Raw genomic sequence first — 25,197 nt, 5'->3', positions numbered from 1 at the left:
GCGGAGAGGAGCATCTTCTCTGTCTGGGTCACAGGAGGTGGTGAGTGCCCCAGCCATTGGGGGTATAAGGTGCCAGTTGTATTTCTTTTTTAAGACACGATGAGCCCACGGATCATCTTAATTACTAATGGAATATTCACCTCCTGGTCAGCAGGAGGAGGAAAAGAGCACCACAGCAGAGCTGTTAAATAGCTCCTCCCTTGCCTCCCACCCCAGTCATTCTCTTTGCCTACGTTAGTGGTAGGAAGAGGTAAAGTGAGGTGTTAGATTAGATTCTTCAATCAAGAGTTTATTATTTTTAAAGTAGTGCAAGATTGTGCTGCTTTGTTCTAGGGTGTAGCTGTAGTCCAAATCAGTCTCTTCAGTAGAGCAATGGTGGCTTTAAAGCAATGGGAACTTGTGGGACATAATTCTCACTGCGCCTCCCATACATTGATGTTGCCCTAATCCTGATAGCCTAAGTAAGATGACTCAGTCTTTATCTTTATCCACAGGGCTATGAGAGGGAGAGGACCTCTTAAACCTGCTGAGCTGCCCTGCTGTCGGGCAGATTTTAAAGGTAAGCGCTGGCTTTTTTTATTCTGGGTCTGAAAAAAAGTAAAGATTCAGGACAGAGGAAGTGTAGCACTTTTCTGGGACATTAAACTCCTACATATATATAAAGGGAGGAACCTGTGACAGCATTTTATTAGTAGGCACTGGGGCTGAGGAGAATAGAAGGTGGCTTCTCTGGGGGCTTGTATAGAGTAAACTTGACATTACACTGTTATTGTTTTTAATCGCTTGGACCGAGCTGAATATAGAGGGCTCAGGAAGGGTGATTGTTTGGTGTACTACCTAATATACAGTATTTCACTTTGCCCCCAGGCTTACAATGAAGGGTTCAGATCTCACGGTGTACTATTTCTAATGATGATAATGGCGACTGGGAGAGGTGTTCGATAACGCCCACGACGGGCGGGGTTATGTTTGGCGCCGTTTTTAAGGGGTGCAATTTTCAATCTCTAGGCAGACTCAGGGATTGATTTATCACACCCACGAGGGGCGGAGTTATGTTGAGGCCGACTTAGGCTGAACTCGCTTAATTCCTTCCGTTCATCGGATGGTAGAGCGGATATTCTTGCTAGCACAATACTTAATGCTTTCATTAGGTGGGTCCGGATTGCGCTCCGGATCTGCTTGGCAACTAAGTTATGTTGTTAGGAACATGAAGTTCTAAGTGTTGCATGAGGTTTACTGAATTTAAGTATGGAGTACTGATGGATCACCTCAGCAAGGTTTATCTGAGGTGTACGTAGGTGCTACGGTACTTTCGTGCTGATCTCGCTCATTTCTGCACACAAAAATAAAAAGTTAGTTTAAAAATTAAAGAGACAGTAACGTTTATCTGTTAATTTTATTAAAATAATTTCAACTGTTTATTTAATTCATCCTTTGTGACTTAGGATGGACCAAAAGCACACACAAAATAGTTGCTTTTAAGATTTAAAGAGACAGTAACGTTTTTTATGTATCAATTTTTATTAATTTTTTTAGCTATTTTCTAAACCTACTCCCTCTGAGGCGATTGCTGATTAGGAGTCTGTTGACAATGGTCAAGTTATGCCACAAATTTATCCTATAGTGTCCCACAAAATTCTATGGCCCACATGCAGTGCCCTGCGCTTCCTTTCACACTCCACTCGGAGTTATGATGCATTATATGTTTTTCCCACGAAGTAGAAAACATTACTAGAGGAATTATTTTCAATGAATATTGATTGATTCAGTAGTTGCTATTCCGAATGGTTCCTCCCTGTTTCTGAAGGAGGAAGATACTTTGGGATTATCTGAGAGAGAATTCTTACTTTAGGAGGTTTTAACTGTCCTGGGCAACTCCGACATAGTGCGTCCAGTAAAGACATTTCCGGTGTAACCTATACTAGTTCGTCCAGTAAATTATAAGGAGGGATGCATTCCCTATATTTACAAGACTGGTTCCCATAGCCGACTCAGCTAAGGAGGCTGGGCAAATATTCCCTAGGGGGGAAGGAGTAGTTTCCAGCTTAGATAAGAGAACTACTATACCCTTAGAGGATAGTTGGGTTTTTCAAAGGTTCTTTGGACAAATTATAAAAGGGATGTACACCAGGGCTTACAATGGCATCCAGCTGTGTACTTTGCTACCGTCGCTAGTGCAACGGCATATTGGTTTGATGCGTTGTCTGATGCTACTACGTCAGAAACTCCCCTGGATAAAATCCAGGATAGGATAAAAGCTTTCAAATTGGCTAATTCCTTTATTTCAAATTATTTAATTAAAGTTATCAAACTGGGAGCATAGGTCTCAGGTTTCTCTGTTCCAGCTCACAGAGCCTTATGGTTAGAGCCTTGTTCTATGGATGTATGCTCGAAGTCTAAGCTTTTAGTGATTCCTTACAAGGGGAAGACCTTGTTGGGACCTGGCTTGACGGAAATAATCTCTTCTGAAATTTAAAGAATTAAAAAAAAAAAAAAAAAAAAAAATCCAAATAGCCTGCTGTTGAATTAAAGACAGCATGAAGGACATGCCCCCGATCCGCGATCGGATCTTGTAGGGGGCAGACTTTCCGTCTTCGCTCAGGCTTGGGTTCGAGATGTTCAGGATCCCTGGGCAATAGAAAATAGTGTCCCAGGGATACAAATTAGAGTTCAAATGTTTTCCTCCCAGAGGCAGGTTTCTGCTTTAAAGACAAAAGGAGAGGCGTTCTTACACTGCGTAGGAGACCTCTCAGACCTGGGAGTGATTGTTCCAGTTCCAATACAGGTACAGGGTCTGGGTTTTTTATCCCAATGTGTTTGTGGTTCCCAAAAAAGAGGGAACCTTCAGACCACTTTTTACATCTCAAGAGTCTAAACAAATTTCTTAGTGTACCGTCCTTCAAGATGGAAACTATTCGTTCCATTAGTCCCTTGATCCTAGAGGGTCAATTTATGACAACAGTGGATTTAAAGGACGCGTATCTTCATGTGTCATTCACAAGAATCGTTTCAAGTTCTAAGGTTTGCCTTTCTGGACTAACGCTTACAGTTCGTGGCTCTTCCTTTCGGTCTTGCCACAGCTCTCAGAGTTTTCACAAAGGCTCTGGGATTGCTGTTGGTGGTGCTTCGGTTACAGGGCATTGCAGTGGCACCCTTTCTGGATGACATCCTAGTCCAGGCGCCATCCTTACAGCAACCAAGAATTCACACGGACATGGTGTTTTCCTTCCCGCGAGGGGGAAGGTAAATTTGGAAAAGAGGTTTTGTCCCAAGCACAAGGGTAACTTTCTTGGGAACCTTAATAGATTCCATATTAATGAAGATTTTTCTGACAATGTCAGGAAATCAGAGATTATCGGTAGTCATTCAGTCCACTCCTTGGCCTTCAGTGGCTCAGTGCATGGAGGTAATCGGGCTGATGGTGGCGGCAATGGACATCATCCCGTTTGCTCGGTTCCATCTCAGACCTCTTTTTAACAGCTCTGCTGTGTGGTGCTCTTTGCTGCCTCCTGCTGACCAGGAGGTGAATATCCCATTAGTAATTAAGATGATCGGTGGACTCATCGTGCCAAAAAAGAAATACATTTATCAGGTAAGCATAAATTTTCTTTTTCTATAATTTTATATAGATGAGTTATGGAGGATTCTGATATTTTAGAGGGGGATCCCTCCGATACAGAATTTGATACCTGTGTATATTGTGAGGAGGCCCGGCTAATCCAGCCCTCTCAATTATGTTCCGTATCCCGCAATAGGGTGTTCTCATCAACCAATGTTGAGATGTTAGAGATCACTGAGCCATCCGCCTCTGAGGATTCTTTGTCCAGTGAGGTGTGTTCTCTAGATTCTGTTCCTACATATGCAGTTTTTCTGAGTTCTAATCCTCCTTTTGCCTGTAAGGGGTTTGTTTCCACCAGAAGTTTCTATGCAGTTCCGCATGGCCATCTCTATGGCCTTAGCGATGTTACCTATTCCTGCTACGCGTAAGTGAAGGGGTAATCCAGGCTCTCCTGCCCAAGGACATTTGTGTAAAATAGCAAAATTACGATGGTGTCCAATCGGTCCTCTCGGGATGCGATTCCCTCTGAGGCTTCAGAGGGAGAACCTCCATGGTCGGAGTATGCTGACTTGGGTCCTCCGACTGCGGGAGGTCTTAGCATTTAGATTTAGAGTGGCACACCTGTGTTTACTCCTGAGAGGTGTTTTGGCGATGTTAGAGGTTCCCAGTACTGATCTGTCAGTTGAATCTCAGTCCTCTAAATCTGATAACGATCTTAACTAGACGAGAGGAGCATGAGATCCTATTCCTTGTTGTCTTGTTTTTGTTTTATTGTTTATTTAGAATCCCAGTTCCAAGCTCTATAGGGGATTGTGTTGTATGATAGGCACACTCCTTTTTCAGGCCGTTTGCCTGTTTTCCTTTACTTTACTTTGCTATTTTGTTATGGATAGTTTTTGTTTTTTAGAGCTATGGGTTGTTATGGAAGCTCTTCTTAGAAAGACGTTTTGTCACATGGGATTTTTGGTACTATCGACTTTGTTGGTCGAGATTGTTGGAGACTTCCGGTGGAAGCTTATAGATTTTTGTTCGGGGTGATAGTTCCCCCCAATGATTTTGAGGAAAATTTTAAGCCTCGGATCTTAATTTCTTTAATTTGATTATTCAGTTGTTCTAGCCTTGCTGGAACTTAAAGTGAAGGTCAATTTTTATGAATTGGCGCCAGGTTTTTAATAAACCTATTAAAACAAGGGCACTTTAATTCATCAATATTGACATTTCACTTGTTTTCTTCAAATACTTACCTTTTAATCTTCACAGCTGCTCCAGTGATTTCCCCTCTTCAAACGTCAGAAATGATGAATCCGGCTTCCTCCCATCATTGCTTGCCGCGCCCCCCCCCCACCACCAGAAAACAAGTGAAATGTCAATTTTGATGAATTAAAATGCCCTTGTTTTTAATAGGTTTATTAAAAACCGGGCACAGATTCATCGAAATTGACCTTCACTTTAAGAAGTTTCGTTTTTGTCTTTGATTGTTCCGGCAGATACGTTGTATCCTAGATGACCGGCAGGACCTGTTGTGGATACTAATTGGGTTTACCCCTTCTTTCTATACAAGAGTAGGTTTTTTCTTTTCTAGATTTCCGGACCAGTTACAGCAGGCCCATCTATCCTAATTAACAGGCTGGACCTGTTTAGGTATTATCCGAGGTGGGTGCTTGATACTGGATCATATGGATCTAGGGGTCCTAGAGGCCGGAACTAGGCTTCTTCTGGGCAATTGTCTTTTCAGAGAAAGGGAAGTTTTTTTAAGTGCCCTTGGGAGTCATTGTCCCGATTTTACCTATCGCACTGTGGGAATATTTTCCTCAAATGTTGGTGCATGCCCTAATAGGGGAGATGGTCTTCCCGTCCTAATTGGGTTCTATGATTTTTAAGCAGAGCTTATTAGTTCATGTTTACGTTGCAGAATGTAAGGCTCTCCCTTTTTGATAAGGAGGATGTCTTTCCCGGTTCATCCTTTTGGAGCAAATCCGGTTCTTAGGAACCGTATCCTACAGTAAACCTCATTCTGATCCTAGGTTTCCTTCTTGGGATCTGGGGGTTAAGGTGGCAGTATCTTGCTTACAGATTGTACAGTAGTTCCAGGGTCTCTGCTTTTATGGGTTTCTTACCTTCGGCTGCTAAGAGACCTTTTGGGTTTTTCTCGTGTCTTTAAGATCCTAAGAGTTGGATCTAGACCGGAGTTGCTGGTGTAGACACCAGGGTGAATCTTAGATGCTGTTTTGACTAATGGACATGAATTTTTCCAGAGATTTTGCGAAATTTACCCATCAGGTTATGCCCTCCAGTCCCCCTTCTGGTCTTTGACGTGGGGATGGAGAGTGATATACACAGCCGAGGCCGAGTTGGGGAAATCAATCCTAGTGTTCTGTTCAGATCTCCCTGTTCTGAGAATTTTTTCTCTTAAGCTCTTCCTGTTGATGCCTTGTCCGTGGGGAGAGTGTCTTAGGGAGGTCCGTGGGTTGGGAGTTTCCTTCCAATTATTCCTTTGGTTCTTCAGCGAGCATTCTGCTTGGAGGATTTGGTCTAGTTGGGACCTCTCAGTGGGGAGATCTTCTTTGGGAGTAGGAGAGTACCTTCTGCTAAACGGGGGGGGGGGGGTCTCGTGTTGATGATGGGCGAAGGCCCACTTTGGCTCATTGCCAGCGACCCTCTCTATGAGCGTCATCCTAATGATTGGATGTCCCCTACAATCATTCCCTGCTCGAATGGTTGTATGAGATTGGGAAGACAATCGAGATTTCAAGGCGTCAGTGTTAACTCCACTGCTTCTGTAGCAGAAGGTGGGTTTGAACCCAGGTGAGGCTCAAGCTTTTTCATCCAGAATATGCTAGACATCTAGCATTCCTTAGAGGTTTCTTTTTAACCTTCTCTTTCGGCCCTGTTGCACTTTGTTGTGGATGGTTCGATCCTAGCAGGAGCAGGCATCAGTGAGACGGTTTTTTCTGTTTATATCTACGAGTTGTATTGCAGTTTAGGGGCTTCGCTTTCAGGGACCTTGTTACAGGGATTTGCTGGAGCAGGGTCCTTGTGTTCATCACAATCTGGATTCTCTGAGACTGACTGCGTGGAATTGAACGCTTAGTCTTAGCCATGAGAGGTTTTTCCCGAAAGGATTGCTGATACTCTCTTTTTAACTCGTAAGACGGAGTATCGATGCATCTATTGTAAGAGGTGCACTACCTTCTTTTTCTGTTATGAAGAGCGGGGATTCCCCTGGCATAAGGCCAGATTTTCCAGGATCCTTCCTTTCTCCAGGATGCTCTGGAGAAGAGCCTTTTCTGTTGGCTCCCTTAGGGGACAGATTTCGGCTCTGTTTTACTGCTCGAGAGACTCACAGAAGCTTCCAGATGTCCAGTCTTTGGCTAAGGCTTTGACTAGATCAGGCCTTTTTTAAATCTAGTGCTCCTCTTTGGAGTTTACATCTTGTTCTAAGTTTTTCAGAAGGCTCCGTTAGGGCTTATGCATGGTGTTGACATTCAAATTTTCTGTCTTGGAAAGCTCTTTTTCTGCTGACTATTGCTTCGGCGCACAGAGTTTCTGAGATGGCTGCCTTGCTTTGTGAGTTTCCTTAACTAGTTTTTCACGCGGCTAAGTCTGCTCTTTGTACTGGGTTAGGTTTTTTCCTATGGTTGTTTCAGATCACAACATCAGGAGCTCGTGGTTCCTTGCTTGTGTCCTAATCCTTCTCTTTGAAGGAGCGGTTATTTCGTAACTTGGATGTGGTTCAGGCTTTGAGGTTCTTTCTTCAGGCTACAAGGGTGTTTCGTCAGTCTTTTTCTTGTGCCTATTCTGGGAAGCGTAAGGGGCAGGAAGCCTCGTCCGCTTCTTTGTTTTTCGGGTTGAGGAGCATTACTCGCTTAGCTTATGTATCAGTGGGACACTTGCCTCCTCAGAGGTTGAATGCTCATTCAACTAAAGCTGTGGCTTCCTCTTGGGTCTTTTTGCGAATGAGGCCTCTCTGGATTAGATTGTAGTGCGACTACCTGGTCTTCCTCACATACTTTTTCAATATTTTACATTTTTGCTTCAAGAGAAGCAGTTTTTGGGAGAAAGGGTTTTGCAGGCTGTGGTGCCCTCAGAACAGGGTCCGCCTCTCTCTTTAACCTTCCATTTTTTCTTTCAGTGTCCTCTAGTGCTTGGGTATATGTTTCCCACAAGTAAGGAATGAAGCAGTGGACTCTCTTCATATTAAGACGGAAAACATAAATTATGCTCACCAGATCATTACCTTTCCTTCTGTATGAGTAGAGTCCACGGCTCCCACCCGAATTCTGCGTTGGGCGGACTTAAATTTGGTTTTGTTCTTCTGGCACCATTAATACCCTGATATTTCTCCTACTGTTCTTTGTTCCTTCGGCAGAATGACTGTGGGATGAGGGAAGTGGGGGGAGGTATTTTAAGCCTTTGGCTGGGGTGTCTTTGCCTCCTCCTGGTGGCCAGGTTCTGTATTCCCACAAGTAAGGAATGAAGCCGTGGAGACTCCTCATACAGATGGAAAGGAAATTATCTGGTAAGCATAATTTGTTTTTCTTATTCTCTTTGTGTCTACCCCACATAGTTAAGCTGATGTCAGCAATCCTTTATCATCTGACATGGCAATTTGCTTTGATATAAATAAATAAATAAAAGATAAATATTAAACGAAATATATATATATATATATATATATATATATTATTACATTCGTACACACTGTCATGATGACACATTTAAGTGCTACTGGAGCACACAAACTAGTTTGCTCTTCCTAAATGTAGTATTTATTAGGCCAAAACGTTTCTTTTTGACCTTCCTTTACTTTCTAAGCTCTATTCATAATGGCTTTAGATCAGTAGTAGTAGCTGAAGACATGTGAGAATTACTCCCCTTTCATTTTATATTTCTTTTTTTTTTAATTTTATTTCTGCTTTACAAAATTAGTATGTGGTTGTAATATGAAGATCCCATGACCCTACAAAACTCACATCTCTGTGTACTAACCAGTTCTCAGACATCTACACAGCTTTATATGCAAGCCTGGGTACAAAGCCCCGGTACAAAGCCCCAAAAAACAAAAATATTAACACAGCACATAGAAAGTCGGGCACTATTTTGCAAAGTAAAATGGATGAATTGGTTACAGCATTTGACCAAATGTTAATAGGTCCAGGACCACATCAATATGTGATTAAATACTTTTAATTTCATTGTCTTCAGAACCCTTGGTTCGTCATTCTGATTTCCGATTGTTTGCCTGCATGAATCCAGCTACAGATGTGGGAAAGAGAAATTTGCCTCCTGGAATAAGAAACAGGTGAGTTTACTTAAAGGATATGTTTAAATAAATGGTATTTCTTAAACAAAAAAAAAAAAAAAAAACAGGAAATAATTCTAGACAGTTGGTTTAATCTAAAGCTATCTACTTATTTTCTTTTTACTAGAAGCGTTTCTGTTCTCTCATTTGGATCCCTCTGGCTTCTCTATTCCTTGCATATCCTGTGCTGCCTCATAACAGTTCCCTGGCACACTATATACCACATGTTCTACCCTTCCCTACATGATGTACCCTGCTCCTCCACAATAGTACTAAACACTGTTTTCCCACCTACTCTATAGTCATATTTTGACCTGGACAATTAGCTTGCATCGCACAAAACCTGATGACACCATTTTCTCTTATCAGCTGCAAAGCCTCACACTATAGTGGTTTTGATTTTGTTTTTTACATCGGTTGCATTTCTGAATTTGCAGCAACTAGAGGGCTATGTTTCTTTAATAAAGATTGTGAGAGTCCATGATCCATTACTCCTGGAATTACTTTCTGGCCTCTAGGAGGAGGCAAAACTTCCCAAACCTCAAGAGCTCTATAAAACTCCTCCCACCTTCCTGGTTATCAGTCTTGTCTTTGCCTCTGCTGGAAAAAGGTGAAGAATGAAAGTTCTTCTGTGTGAGGTTTTCTCAGAGTGATTTGAGGCCAATTTTGCCTCAGAGAGCTTCTGTTAGAGGGATGTAATGGGGTAGTTGCACAATTACTACCCTTTTGGAGTTGGTCTCAAGATTTCCACGGGTTTTGCAAGGACTTGTCCTCAGCCCCTTCCTGTTGGGGTCATGGGTACACTCCTATTCCATATCCTCTGCTTTTACATTTAAGCACTGGTTTGGTTATATACTGGATCCTGGTTAGAAGATGTCCAGTAGTTTGGTGCATTTGGATAAGTACATATTTTTATTTAGAGGCACTCATTTAGCCAGTTTGGGATAGCTTGTACACTTTCTGTAGCCTGGGGACAGTATTTATGTAATTGTTTTGTATGGGTACTTTTTCATTTATAAGGCTCTATTCCCCTTTGCATTCTTTACATGTGTTTTCTTTGTCTGGTTACTGTGCTTTGGCTCAGTGAGTTTGCTCACATCGGCTTGTCTGTGCATGTCGGTTTGCACACGTCGGCTTTTCGAGATTTAGGTGTGTTTTCTGTTTTTAAGCACTCTATCAGATATGTTGTGCGTTCTGTTCTGCACGTTATTTCTTCTTTTTTTGTGTTGGTTTAGTGCTCCATGGCCTTGTTTGTTATGTTGCTTTTGCTTTGAGGGGTGTTGTTCTCTTTTTTTTTTTTTTTTCTTTTTTTTTCCTTTTTTTTCTTCTCTTACTTTCAGAGCTGTTGAGCTCATTTTAGGGGAATATAGCATTATGGTTGTGTTCTCTGTTTGATTTTAGTATTGTAAAAAAAGAGAATGTAGATTGATTTATCTGTAAGTTGTGCTTGTCCGGCCCTTATCACTAGTGGACTTCACTGCTTGGATATTAGTTCCTAGGGGTAATGTATCGTGGACTTTAAACCACGTGTATGAAAGAACATAATTTATGCTTACCTAATAAAAATTAATTTCTTTCATGGTGATGAGTCCACGAGACCCCCAACCTGTTTTTTTTTTTTTTTTTTCCAGTTTTTTTTTCCTGCTCCTTTTTTCTTTTACAAGATACAATGAGTCCACAGATTTCATCCTTGTGGGATATCGCCTTCTGGTCAGCAGGAGGAGGCAAAGAGCACCACAGCAGAGCTGTGTATATATAGCTCCTCCCTTCCCTCGCACCCCAGTCATTCTCTTTGCCTGTGTTAGTGATAGGAAGAGGTAAAGTGAGGTGTAAGTTTAGATTCTTCAATCAAGAGTTTATTATTTTTAAAATGGTGCCAAAGCGTGCTATTTTACTTCAGGGTGTAGCCGTATTCCTTGTCAGCCTCTAGAGTAGAGCTACAGGTGGCTTTAAAGCAATGGGAACTGGTGGGGTTTTACCCTCACTGTGCCTCCCAGACTAGTGCTGCCCTTCTGGATTGATGGTCTTAGCAGATATGAACTAAGGCCTTTTCTGTGTCCACAGAACTGCAGGAGGGAGAAGACCTCTTGATCCTGTGAGACCGGTCATGCTGTCGCTCAGCATTGAGGTAAGTGCAGACTTTATTATTATGGGACATAAAATTAACTCCGAATAGACTGTAGGCTTACCTATCTGATAAGTGGGGAATTAGATTTTATAGACTTCCCTTATTACTTGGAGTCATACATAACTTTATCCCTATGTGATCAAGGGTGGTGAAGTTATTGGGCAGTGTTTCTGCAGTCTGACGACTCATCTACTCCCTTCAGTACTGCCTTCAAGGGCTTAAATTTATGTTGCAGCCCAGGAGGGTTTTCCGTTTTTAGTTTAACTTGCTAATACGTTGTTATGGGGAATAAAGGATTCTTGTCACTGCTCCCACATGAATGTACTGCAGAGCGTTACTTCTCTCCAACGGCTTATGTTCATCGAAAACTAACAGCCGACCGAGACATACATAGGATTTCATATCCTCGCTCCCATAGGGCTTATTTTTTATAAACTGCCGACAGGGAGGTGTTTTATTATGTTGACAAGTTATGTGTTACTACAGACCCACAAGAATTGCGGCTGTTTTTGTTTGTTCAATCATCCTTTGTGACGTAGGATGGTACAAACTCTCACAAGAATGAGTTTCTTTAAGAATTAAAGAGACAGTTACGTCTTGTTCTGTGGCCATTGTATTTAAAGACTTTCAACTGTTTTTCTTTGTTAGTTCAGCCCTTAGGACTGAAGATGAGACAAACTCACTCAAGCATAGTTAATTCTCAGAATTGAAAGAACAGTATCGTTTCCTTGTTCAAAATTGTTTGTCTTTTGAACCTATTCCCTCTTCGGCGATTGGTTTTTGGGAGTCTGTTAACAACTGGCCACATATCCCCCCCCCCCCCATGGCCCTGTCGGTTGGGATGCTTCCCAGACCTTTAATTCAAATCTCAATTTTATGGCCTGCGGGCGGTGCCCTGCCTGTCATTTCACACTCCACTCAGGGGTTATGAGGCATTCTATGTTTTTACGTAGAATAGTAATTCTTCCAGCAATGCTAAACCCTAACTGTTTCTCCATGTTGCTAAGAATTTACGTTTCAGATGGAATTGATGCCTTGGGCGTTCTCTATATTTACAAGACTGTTTCCCATAGCCGTATCAGCTAAGAGGCTGGACGACATTCCTTAGGGGAGAAGGAGTAGTTTCGAAAATCACTACGTGAACTTATCTACCACTAGAGGATAGTCCTAATGGACTCAATTTGGTTATGGGTCACACTCCAGAGTTTCCAATGGCAACCATCTGTGTCCTTTGCTGTCGTCACTGGTGTGGCGGCATATTGGTTAATTCATCTATTTCACTTCTCCCTTCCAGTATCACGCTGGGAATGTAGGTGGCCCTGTTCCGGCTCTTGGTATATTTTGGTGGAGCCTTAGTTTTATGACTGTGTTCTATGATTAAGATTTTGGTGAACGCATAGCCTGCTGTTGCATCAGAGACAGCATGGCGAACATGCTTCGTTCCAAGATTGGATCTTGTAGAAGGAGCCCGGATAGCTCAGTCGGTAAAGCATCAGACTTTTAATATCTGAGGGTCCAGGGTTCAGGTCCCTGTTCGGGCGTCCATTCTAGGGCAGGCTTTCTGTTCTCACTCGAGTTTCAAGCTCGAATGTTTTCCTCTAAGAGACAGTTTCTGCTTTCTAGATTGTCTGAGTATCAGATAAGGGAGAGCCGTACTTACGCTGCGTAAGTAACCACCTGGACCTGGGAGTGATTGGTGGATTTAAAGGATGCATATCTTTATGTTCCTATCCACAGGGATCATTACAGGTTCCTGAGATTTGCCTTTCTAGACAAACATTTTCAGTTCGTGACTCTGCCTTTTGGTCTGGCCACGGCGTCCAGAATTTTCACGAAGGTTCTGGGGTCTCTGCTGGCGGTTCTAAGACCCCGGGTCATTGCGGTGGCACCTTATCTGGACGATATTCTGATCCAGGTGTCTTATCAACTGGCAAAGTCTCATACCGACATTGTCTATCCTTCCTGAGGATTCATGGTGGAAGGTAAATCTGGAAAAGAGTTCGCTAGTTCCACAGACAGAGTTCCCTTCTTGGGAACTCTAATCGAGACTCTATCCATGAAAATCTTTTTGACGGAGGTCAGAAGATTAGAGATTCTGAACTCATGCCGAGCACTTCAGTCCAATCCTCGGCTGTCAGTGGCTCAGTGTATCATTCCGTTTGCCTGGTTTCATCTCATCCCTCTGCAACTGAACATGCTCAGGCAGTGGAATGGAGTTTATACAAATCTGTTTCCTCAAATAGATCTAGATCAGGAGATAAGGGACTTTCTTCTATGGTGGTTGTCACTGGATCATCTATCCCAGAGGACATGCTTCCGCAGACCCTCATGGGTGATAGTGACAATGGATGCCAGCCTGAGGGCCCAGGGTGTATGGTCTCGATCGGAGTCTCTACTTCCCATCAATATCCTAGAGTTGAGAGTGACATTCAATGCGCTTCAGGCTTCGCCTCAGTTGGCTTCGACCAAATTCATCAGATTCCAGTCGGACAACATTACGACTGTAGCTTACATCAATCATCAGGGAGGAACAAGAAGTTCCTTAGCGATGACAGAAGTTGCCAAGATAATTCAGTGGGCGGAGTCTCACTCTAGTTATCTGTCGGCGATCCTCATCCCAGGTGTGGAATACTGGGAGGCGGATTTTCTGAGCAGACAGACATTTCATCCGGGAGGGAACTTCATCCGGAGGTATTTGCCAACCTGATTCTCAGATGGGGCAGGCTGGAGTTGGATCTTTTGGTGTCTCGGCAGAATGACAAGCTTCCGAGATACGGATCCAGGTCCAAGGATCCCCAGGCCGAGCTAATGGATGCCTTTGCGGTGCCTTGATCTCCATTTGCTCTCCTTCCCCGGGTGATTGCTCGAGTCAAACAGGAGAGGGCTTCGGTGATCCTCATCGCTCCTGCGTGGCCACGCAGGACTTGGTACGCCGATCTGGTGGGCATGTCATCTCAGCCACCGTGGATGCTTCCATTGCAGATAGTCCTAATTCAGGGGCCCTTCCATTATCCGAATCTAGTTTCTCTACAGTTAACTGCTTAGAGATTGAACGCTTAATCTTATCTAAGCGAGGTTTTTCTGATTCGGTCATAGATACCTTGATTCAGGCACGTAAGCCTGTTACTAGAAAACTTTACCATAAGATATGGCGTAAATATCTTTCTTGGTGCGAATCCAGGGGCTACTCATGGAGTAGGGTTAGGATTCCCAGGATTTTGTCTTTTCTCCAAGACGGATTGGAGAAAGGGTTGTCAGCTAGTTCCTTAATGGGACAGATTTCTGTTTTGTCTATTTTGTTACACAAGCATCTGACAGATGTTCAATCCTTTTGTCAGGCTCTGGCTAGAATCAGGCCTGTGTTTAGACCAATTGCTCCTCCTTGAAGTTTGAATTTAGTTCTTAAAGTTCTTCAAGGGGTTCCGTTTGAATCTATGCATTCCATAGATATTAAGTTATTATCTTGGAAAGTTTTATTTTTGGTTGCCATTTCTTCTGCTCGCAGAGTATCTGAGCTTTCGGCATTACAATGTGATTCGCCTTATCTTATTTTTCATTCAGATAATGTGGTGTTACGTGCCAAACCTGGTTTTCTTTCTAAGGTTGTTTGAAATAAAAATATTAATCAGGAAATTGTTGTTCCTTTTTTGTGTCCTAATCCTCCTCCTACAAAGGAGCGACTGTTACATAATTTGGACGTGGTCTGTGTCTTGAAGTTTTTTCTTACATACAACTAGGGATTTTCGTAATTCGTCTTCCCTGTTTGTTGTGTTTTCTGGGAAACGTTGGGGTCAGAAAGCTACGGCTACCTCTTTTTCCTTTTGGCTGAAGAGTATTATCCGTCTTGCATATGTGACTGCTGGACAGCTGCCTCCTGAGCGAATTGCGGCTCATTCCACTAGGGCTGTGGCTTCCTCATGGGCATTCAAAAATGATGCTTCTGTTGAACATATTTGCAATTCTGCAGCTTGGTCGTCTCTTCACAATTTTTCCATATTTTACAAATTTGATTCTTTTACCTTGTCTGAGGCTGTTTTTGGGAGGAAAGTTCTTCAAACAGTGGTGCCTTCCGTTTAGGTTCCCTGTCTTGTCCCTCCCTTTTCATCCGTGTACTATAGCTTTGGTAATGTATCCCACAAGTAAGGATAAAATCCGTGGACTCATCGTATCTTGTAAAAGAAAAGGAAATTTATTCTTACCTGATAAATTTATTTATTTTACGATACAATGAGTCCACTGCCCACCCTGTTTTTCTAAGACAGGTCTTTAATTTTGTTAAACTTCTGTCACCTCAGCACCTTGGCTTTTCCTTTCTCTTCCTAACTTCGGTCAAATGACTGGAGTGGGAGGGAAGGGAGGAGCTATATATACAGCTCTGCTGTGGTGCTCTTTGCCTCCTCTTGCTGACCAGGAGGCGATATCCCACAAGTAAGGATGAAATCAGTCGTATCGTAAAAGAAACAAATTTATCAGGTAAGAATAAATTTCCTTTTTTTGCTCTTATTTCTTTTCCTACCTTTCTTGCTTGATTATACATCAGACTGATTGTGATGTATTGTCCCTTTAAGAGAGTGACTACTTAAAATTCTGAAAACTGACTACTAGATCAAATTAAACCAAACACATTTCCTTTTATGTTGAAATTATTTTTATTTCCATATCACAGCATAAATAACAGTATATACATCCTGAGAGCAATTATTACAGTGCCTCAGACAATGTGTCATCGTAAATCAACATGGGAACATTTTTAACTCATAAATCCTTAACATTGATCTATGATAGATATCATGAGTAATGATCATTAACAAACCTAAATAAGAAATAAAAAAAGAGAAGAAAAAAAAACAAAAAAACAAAACAAAAAAAAAAAACAACAAAAATAAGAATACAAATAAACATTAAATCATGTCTGTGTTGTCAATCAATTATGTCTGGGGTCTAAGCTGAGTGCGTCATTTGGCCAATTTATAACTATGAGCATCTAGTTTATAGAGTTTTTACCATAATCTTCTATTTGTGGATTCTGTCACCTGACTGTCATTGTTGAGTGCATTATCCAATAGAACCATATTTCTCCAACATAGGTGTGTCCGGTCCACGGCGTCGTCCTTACTTGTGGGATATTCTCTTCCCCAACAGGAAATGGCAAAGAGCCCAGCAAAGCTGGTCACATGATCCCTCCTAGGCTCCGCCTTCCCCAGTCATTCTCTTTGCCGTTGTACAGGCAACATCTACACGGAGATGGCTTAGAGTTTTTTGGTGTTTAAATGTAGTTTTTATTCTTCAATCAAGAGTTTGTTATTTTAAAATAGTGCTGGTATGTACTATTTACTCTGAAACAGGAAAGAGATGAAGATTTCTGTTTGTAAGAGGAAAATGATTTTAGCAACCGTTACTAAAATCGATGGCTGTTTCCACACAGGACTGTTGAGATGAATTAACTTCAGTTGGGGGAAACAGTGAGCAGACTTTTGCTGCTTGAGGTATGACACATTTCTAACAAGACTCGGTAATGCTGGAAGCTGTCATTTTCCCTATGGGAACCGGTAAGCCATTTTCTTAGTTTAAGTAAAAGAATAAAGGGCTTCATTAGGGCTTAAAAAACTGGTAGACATTTTTCTGGGCTAAAAGGATTACTTTACTAAGTATATTTGGCAGATTATTACTTTTAATAGTTGTTAAATCTTGGGGATTGTTTTAATAAAAACGGCAGGCACTGTATTGGACACCTTTTTCACTGGGGGCCTTTTCTAGTCATAGACAGAGCCTCATTTTCGCGCCTCTAATGCGCAGTTGTTTTTGGAAAGCATGGCATGCAGATGCATGTGTGAGGAGCTAAGAACCACTGAAAAAGCTTATAGAAGGCATCATTTGGTATCGTATTCCCCTCTGGGCTTGGTTGGGTCTCAGCAAAGCAGATACCTGGGACTGTATAGGGGTTAAATGTAAAAACGGCTCCGGTTCCGTTATTTTAAGGGTTAAAGCTTTCAAATTTGGTGTGCAATACTTTTAAGGCTTTAAGTTACTGTGGTGAAATTTTGGTGAAATTTGAACAATTCCTTCATACTTTTTCACATATTCAGTAATAAAGTGTGTTCAGTTTGAAATTTAAAGGGACAGTAACGGTTTTATTGTAAAACGTTTTTTGTGCTTTGTTCACAAGTTTAAGCCTGTTTAACATGTCTGAACCATCAGATAATGCCATAGATATGATATTGCCCAAGATGATTCCTCTAATGAGGGGAGTAAGCATGGTACTGCATCATCCCCTTCTGTGTCTACACCAGTTTTGCCCACACAAGAGGCCCCTAGTACATCTAGTGCGCCAATACTTATTACCATACAACAATTAATGGCTGTAATGGATAATTCTATTGCATGCATTTTTTCCAAAATGCCTACTTATCAGAGAAAGCGTGATTGCTCTGTTTTAAACACTGAAGAGCAAGAGGACGCTGATGATATCTGTTCTGACATACCCTCACACCTATCTGAAGGGGCCAGGAGGGAGGTTTTGTCTGAGGGAGAAATTTCAGATTCAGGGAAAATTTCTCAACAAGCAGAACCTGATATTGTAACTTTTAAATTTAAATTTCAACATCTCCACGCACTACTTAAGGAGGTATTATCTACTCTGGATGATTGTGACAATTTGGTCATTCCAGAGAAATTAGGTAAGATGGACAAGTTCCTAGAGGTTCCGGTGCCCCCCGATGTTTTTCCTATACCCAAGCGGGTGGCGGACATAGTAAATAAGGAGTGGGAAAGGCCCGGCATACCTTTTGTCCTCCCCCTATATTTAAGAAATTAGTTCCTATAGTCGACCCCAGAAAGGACTTATAGCATACAGTCCCCAAGGTCGAGGGGGCGGTTTCTACTCTAAACAAACGCACTTCTATTCCTATAGAAGATAGTTGTGCTTTCAAGATCCTATGGATTAAAGGTTAGAGGGTTTGCTTAAAAAGATGTTTGTTCAGCAAGGTTACCTTCTACAACCAATTTCATGCATTGTTCCTGTCACTACAGCTGCGTGTTTCTGGTTCGAAGAACTAGAAACGTCGCTCAATAAAGAATCTTTGTACGAGGAGGTTTTGGACAGAGTTCAAGCTCTTAAATTGGCTAACTCTTTTTTATTTTAGATGCCGCTTTGCAATTAGCTAGATTAGCGGCGAATAATTCAGGGTTTGCTATCATGGCGCGCAGAGCGCTTTTGCTTAACATCCCTTTCAAGGGTAAAACACTGTTTGGCCCTGACTTGAAAGAGATTATTTCAGACATCACTGGGGGAAAGGGCCACGCCCTTCCTCTGGATAGGTCTTTTAAGGCTAAAAAGAAGCCAAATTTTCGTCCCTTTCGCAGAAACGGACCAGCCTCAAATTCTACACCCTCTAAGCAAGAGGGTAATACTTCTCAAACCAAGCCAGCCTGGAGGCCGATGCAAGGCTGGAACAAGGGTAAGCAGGCCAAGTCACCTGCCACTGCTACCAAAACAGCATGAAGTGTTGGCCCCCGATCTGGGAAGGATCTGGTGGGGGGCAGACTTTCTCTCTTTACTCAGGCTGGGGCAAGAGATGTTCAGGATCCTTGGGCGCTAGAAATAGTTTCTCAAGGTTATCTCCTGGAATTCAGGGAACTACCCCCAAGGGGAAGGTTCCACGGGTCTCAATTATCTTCGAACAGGCTTTCTTACACTGTGTAGAAGACCTGTTAAGCATGGGAGTGATTCATCCTGTTCCATTAGGAGAACAAGGGATGGGTTTTTACTCCAACCTGTTCATAATTCCCAAAAAAGAGGGAACATTCAGACCTATTTTAGATCTCAAGATTCTAAACAAGTTTCTAAGGGTTTCATCATTCAAAATGGAAACCATTCGAACGATCCTTCCTACCATCCAGGAAGGTCAATTCATGACCACGGTGGACTTAAAGGATGCGTACCTACGTATTCCTATCCACAAGGAACATTTTCGGTTCCTAAGGTTCGCCTTTCTGGACAAGCATTACCTGTGGCACTTCCATTCGGATTAGCCACTGCTCCAAGGATTTTCACAAGGGTACTAGGGTCCCTTCTAGCGGTGCTAAGACCAAGGGGCATTGCAGTAGTACCTTACTTGGACGACATCCTGATTCAAGTGTCGTCTCTGTCAAAAGCAAGGGCTCATACGGACATTGTCCTAGCCTTTCTCAGATCTCACAGGTGGAAAGTGAACATAGAAAAAAGTTCTCTGTCCCTGTCAACAAGAGTTCCCTTCTTGGGAACAATAATAGTTTCCTTAGAAATGAAGGTTTTTCTGACAGAGGCCAGAAAATCAAAACTTCTAAGCTCTTGTCAGGTACTTCATTCTGTTCTTCTTCCTTCCATAGCGCAGTCCATGGAAGTAATAGGTTTGATGGTTGCGGCAATGTACATAGTTCCTTTTGCACGAATTCATCTAAGACCATTGCACCTGTGCATGCTCAGACAGTGGAATGGGGATTATACAGACTTGTCTCCGACGTTACAAGTAGATCAAATAACCAGAGATTCACTCCGTTGGTGGCTGACCCTGGACAACCTGTCACAGGGAATGAGCTTCCGCAGACCAGAATAGGTCATTGTCACGACCGACGCCAGTCTGGTGGGCTGGGGCGCGGTCTGGGAACCCCTGAAAACTCAGGGTCTATGGTTTCGGGAAGACTCTCTTCTCCCGATAAACATAATGGAACTGAGAGCGATATTCAATGCTCTCAAGGCTTGGCCTTGACTAGCAAAGGCCAAATTCATAAGGTTTCAATCAGACATCATGACGACTGTTACATATATCAACCATCAGGGGGTAACAAGGAGTTCCCTGGCGATGGAGGAGCATCCGGGGGAGTGGGAACTCCATCTGGAAATCTTTGCCCAAATAACTCAATTATGGGGCATTCCAGACATGGTTCTGATGGCCTCTCGTCAGAACTTCATGGTCCCTTGTTACGGGTCCAAATCCAGGGATCCCAAGGCGACTCTATTGGATACAATAGTAGCACCTTGGATCTTCAACCTAGCTTATGTATTCCCACCGTTTCCTCTCATTCCCATGCTGGTAGCCAGGATCAATCTGGAGAGGGCTTCGGTGACCTTGATAGTTCCTGTGTGGCCACGCAGGACTTGGTATGCAGACCTGGTGAATGTGTCATCGGCTCCACCATGGAAGCTACCTTTGAGACAGGACCTTCTTATTCAGGGTCCATTTGAACATCCGAATCTGATTTTCCTCCAACTGACTGCTTGGAGTTTGAACGCTTGATTTTATCAAAGCGTGGGTTTTCAGATTCTGTAATAGATACTCTTATTCAGGCTAGAAAGCCTGTAACTAGAAAAATTTACCATAATATATGGAAAAAATATATCTGTTGGTGTGAATCTAAAGGATTCCCATGGAACAAGATAAAAATTCCTAAGATTCTTTCCTTTCTACAAGAAGGTTTGTAGAAAGGATTTTCTGCGAGTTCTCTGAAGGGACAGATCTCTGCTTTATCTGTTTTACTTCACAAAAGGCTGGCAGCTGTGCCAGACGTTTAAGCGTTTGTTCAGGCTCTGGTTAGAATCAAGCCTGTTTACAGACCTTTGACTCTTCCCTGGAGTCTTAATCTAGTTCTTTCAGTTCTTCAAGGGGTTCCGTTTGAACCCTTACATTCTGTAGATATTAAGTTATTATCTTGGAAAGTTTTGTTTTAGGTTGCAATTTCTTCCGCTAGAAGAGTTTCTGAGTTATCTGCTCTGCAGTGTTCTCCGCCCTATCTGGTCCATGCAGATAAGGTGGTTTTACGTACTGAGCCTGGTTTTCTTCCGAAGGTTGTTTCCAACAAAAATATTAACCAGGAGATAGTTGTACCTTCTTTGTGTCCGAATCCAGTTTCATAGAAGGAACGTTTGTTACACAATTTGGACGTTGTCCGTGCTCTAAAATTCTATTTAGATGCTACAAAGGATTTCAGACAAACATCTTCCTTGTTTGTTGTTTATTCTGGTAAAAGGAGAGGTCAAAAAGCAACTTCTACCTCTCTATCTTTTTGGCTTAAAAGCATCATCAGATTGGCTTATGAGACTGCCGGACGGCAGCCTCCTGAAAGAATCACAGCTCATTCCACTAGGGCCGTGGCTTCCACATGGGCCTTTAAGAACGAGGCTTCTGTTGATCAGATATGTAAGGCAGCGACTTGGTCTTCACTGCACACTTTTACCAAATTTTACAAATTTGATACTTTTGCTTCTTCTGAGGCTATTTTTGGGAGAAAGGTTTTGCAAACCGTGGTGCCTTCCATCTAGGTGACCTGATTTGCTCCCTCCCATCATCCGTGTCCTAAAGCTTTGGTATTGGTTCCCACAAGTAAGGATGACGCCGTGGACCGGACACACCTATGTTGGAGAAAACAGAATTTATGTTTACCTGATAAATTACTTTCTCCAACGGTGTGTCCGGTCCACGGCCCGCCCTGGTTTTTTAATCAGGTCTGATGATTTATTTTCTTTAACTACAGTCACCACGGTATCATATGATTTCTCCTATGCAAATATTCCTCCTTTACGTCGGTCGAATGACTGGGGAAGGCGGAGCCTAGGAGGGATCATGTGACCAGCTTTGCTGGGCTCTTTGCCATTTCCTGTTGGGGAAGAGAATATCCCACAAGTAAGGATGACGCCGTGGACCGGACACACCGTTGGAGAAAGTAATTTATCAGGTAAACATAAATTCTGTTTTTGTTAAACTGTGTAGTGTCTCCTTGTATCCATGCTACCCTTTCCGATAGTGTGTATATGTCTTTTATTTTGTCTAGTACTTCTTTCCAAGTAGGGGGACCTTCCTTCCAGTGCCTCGCTATGCATACTCTAGTGGTCGTGCAGAGTATTTTAATGAATTTATTAATGGTGGGGTTCAGGTTGGGCAATCGCCTATGGAGAAGTGCTTGGTCTATGGTTAGTACTATTCGTTCGTCTAAAACTTTACTGAGGAGATCATTGAGCATTCTCCAAATATTTTTGATGGGTTCGCAATCCCACCACATATGTTTATAAGAACCCTGTATCCCACAGCCTCTATAGCATAATTTGGACTTATTTATTGAATAGTGTGATGTTTTTAGGGGCGTAAGATACCAACGAAATGATGTTTTTATAGTATTTTCCCTATGGTCCGCACTAATAAGCCCCTTACAGGATTCGAAATATAATTGGTCCCATTCATCTTTTGAAATCTGATCTGCCCCGTCTTCTTCCCATTTTATCGCTATGGACGATTTCTCGGTGTAATGTGTGTCCTGAATTGCTATATAAAGTTTAGAAATGAGCTGCTTTTCCCTAGTCGGGTTTGAGCATATTCTTTCCATAACTGTGGGTGGGTGCTTCCCACGGGAGATATCATACTTATTAAGGGCAGAAGAGATTTGGAGGTATAGGAACCAATGTAGTTTGAGTGGGTTTATTAGCTCCTGAAGGTGGTTGAATGAAATGATTTGTGAGTGATTGAGAAAGTCTGCCACCCGGTAAAGACCTTTATTAGCCCACTTATCTAATGTGTTGTGAGTTTCCTTGGGAAGCAGGAGTCTGATCGGTTTGACCCAGGTGCCTGGAGGCAACATCGTTGGGTGTTTAGTTAATTGTTCCCAGTGTGAAAGTGTATCTAATGTTGAGGGTAGGCTACGGCTGTCTTGTTGTATATCTTTCTTGGAGTTCCACAGAAGGTCATCAGTGTAATCCAATTCTATACTGTCAGTTTCTATTTTTGTCCAGAGAATCTCTCTTAGTGGTTTCTGGAGGAGTGAGGCTTGTGCTGTCCTAGCTGCTAGATAGTAAGCTTGTAAGTGTGGCATTCCTACTCCACCTAGACGTCGGTGTCTAGTTAATATATGGGATGCTATCCTAGCATTACCATCTCCTCTTAAGAATGAGATTAGTTCTGATTGTAGTTTCTGGAGCTCCGAGGAGGGGACCTTGATCGGCAGTGCTCTAAAGAGGTACAAGATCCTCGGGAGCACATTCATTTTTATGGACGAAAGGCGTCCGTACCACGAGAAGGTCCCCTTCCTCCAGGATCCAAGATCTCGTCTAATAGATTGAAATAGTGGGGTATAATTTTGCTTGTACAAATCATCGTGAATGTCTGAGATTTTTGTCCCTAGGTAGGTGAGCGAGCTCTTGACCCATTTAATATTGAAGTTGATTTCTATCAGTTTTTTGACATGGGGGGTTAGTGCTAGTGGCAGGGCCTCACATTTGTCAACATTTATCTTATACCCCGAAATCTCTGCAAAATTTTGTAGGATCTGATAAAGGTTAGTCAGGGAGTTGAATGGGTCTGTCAGGGTCAATAAGACGTCATCCGCAAAGAGCGAGAGCTTATATTCTGAGTTACGGATCTTTACTCCTTTAATATCATTTGTGTTTCTAATGGCTGCTGCTAGTGGTTCCATGCATAGGGCGAACAGGAGTGGTGAGAGGGGACAACCTTGTCTTGTACCGTTCTTTATATCTATGGTCCTGGACATGTATCCTGCTGCACTAACCGTTGCTTTAGGGTTTGAATATATCCCTTTTAGTGCTTTCATGAAGGAACCCTCAAAACCCATTGTAGTGAGTATTTGGAACATATAGGTCCAGTCTATTCGATCGAACGCCTTCTCCGCGTCTAGTGAAAGGAGCAGAGAAAAGGCGTTCCTTTCCTTTTCAGATGGTCGGCTAGGTCTATAGTTCTACGCACGTTGTCTGGGGCTTCCCTATCCTCAATAAAACCTACCTGGTCGGGATGGACCAGGCGGGGTAGTAGCGTCTGGAGTCTGTTTGCCAGGATTTTTGTCAAGATCTTGAGATCTTGATTGATCAACGATATGGGTCTGTAATTATTACACCACCTAGGGTCCTTTCCTGGTTTTGGGATGACTATGATCTTGGCTCGGAGTAGATCAATGGGAATGTCAGAACCTAGCATGATGTCATTGTATAATTTCTGTAGGTGGGTTATTAGGGGTGTTTTAAATAACTTATAGTACTCGCTGGGTAGGCCATCGGGGCCTGCCGCTTTGCCTGCTTTTAGTTCCTTAATGACATTGAGGATCTCTTGTACAGAAATCTCCGCATTGAGGATATCATTCTCCTCAGGGGTGATTGTGGGAAGGTTAGCTTGATTTAAGAATCTAGATAATAGTCTATGTGTCCTGTCAGTGTGAAGTACTTTTTGCCCATCATATAGTGACTCGTAATAGTTTGCAAATATATTAGCTATTTCTTGGGGATTCGACGTCTGAGTGCCCTCTTGTGTGTATAGATTGGTTATAGAATATAATTTTGTTCTATTTCGAAGTTTATTGGCTAGATATTTATCCGGCTTATTAGAGTATAAAAAATAGTTTGCTTTTAGTTTTTGGAGGGTTCTCATCGCCGAGTCGTTTAAGATTTTTGACAGAAGTTTTCTTTTAGCCTGGAGGGATCTAAATGTGATGTTAGATAGCGTGTTTTTGTGCTACACATTTCCTTTTAAAGGAGCACTTTACACATGATTATTACTGTATAATTAAGTTAATGAGGAAAAGGCCAAACAGAATCCAAACTCAACAAAAATAGTCTTTTACAGTCTTTTTCTCTCTTAAAATTAATAACTTAAAGTTCTTACACAGCCTAATAGGGCAATTGGGTATCTCTCAAAGTAAATAGAATAGCACATAAATCAGATCCCAATCAGTAATCTTGATGCTTTGAGCAAACAAAGTGTCTTTGAATCCAAAAGAGTAGTCCTAGTTTGCAGATCACAAACAGCAGACTTGATGCTTTAAGTAAATGAAAAGCATGCACTTTAGATCCCAAATGGAAGTCTTGATGTTTTCAGCAGGATGTTTTAGTGCTGTGGAATCTGTTGGTACTCTACAAAATAATAATAATAATAATACATATAAAAACTCTAAATCCAAAGATAGGAAAGATTGATAATCCAATATTCAAGATAGGTTGGAAGTATTAATAAAAGTCCTTTTTTGTTTTAAAAATCTGTCAGCAGATTCAGGTTTAATATGCAGCTGGTTTTCAGCAGAGCAAGACAAGGCAGCAAACACAATAAATTAACACATCACCTGTTAATAAGCAGGGAATGTCTTAAGAAGCATAGGAGAAAAAAAGAGGAGTGTTTTCTAAAAGCTAAAGTTGTTAATGATTATATGGTGATACTGTCACTTTAAGTATCAGAATGTGAC

At 42.1% G+C, this 25,197-nt stretch overlaps 1 protein-coding gene across 1 annotated transcript in view; it reads left to right on the top strand.

Moving 5' to 3' along the window:
• Window positions 1-25,197, top strand: part of MDN1 (midasin AAA ATPase 1) — a 1,255,339-nt gene that overhangs the window by 81,114 nt on the left and 1,149,028 nt on the right. Inside the window, 1 exon segment of the mRNA XM_053710546.1 lies at window positions 8,765-8,861. Within this exon segment, the coding sequence (XP_053566521.1) occupies window positions 8,765-8,861 (97 nt within the window).

This window comes from Bombina bombina, chromosome 4 (assembly GCF_027579735.1).
Source record: "Bombina bombina isolate aBomBom1 chromosome 4, aBomBom1.pri, whole genome shotgun sequence".
Classification (NCBI taxonomy): Eukaryota; Metazoa; Chordata; class Amphibia; order Anura; family Bombinatoridae; genus Bombina; species Bombina bombina.
The sequence above is the reverse complement of the archived record's forward strand: the minus strand, read 5'-3'. Positions and strand labels throughout refer to the sequence as shown.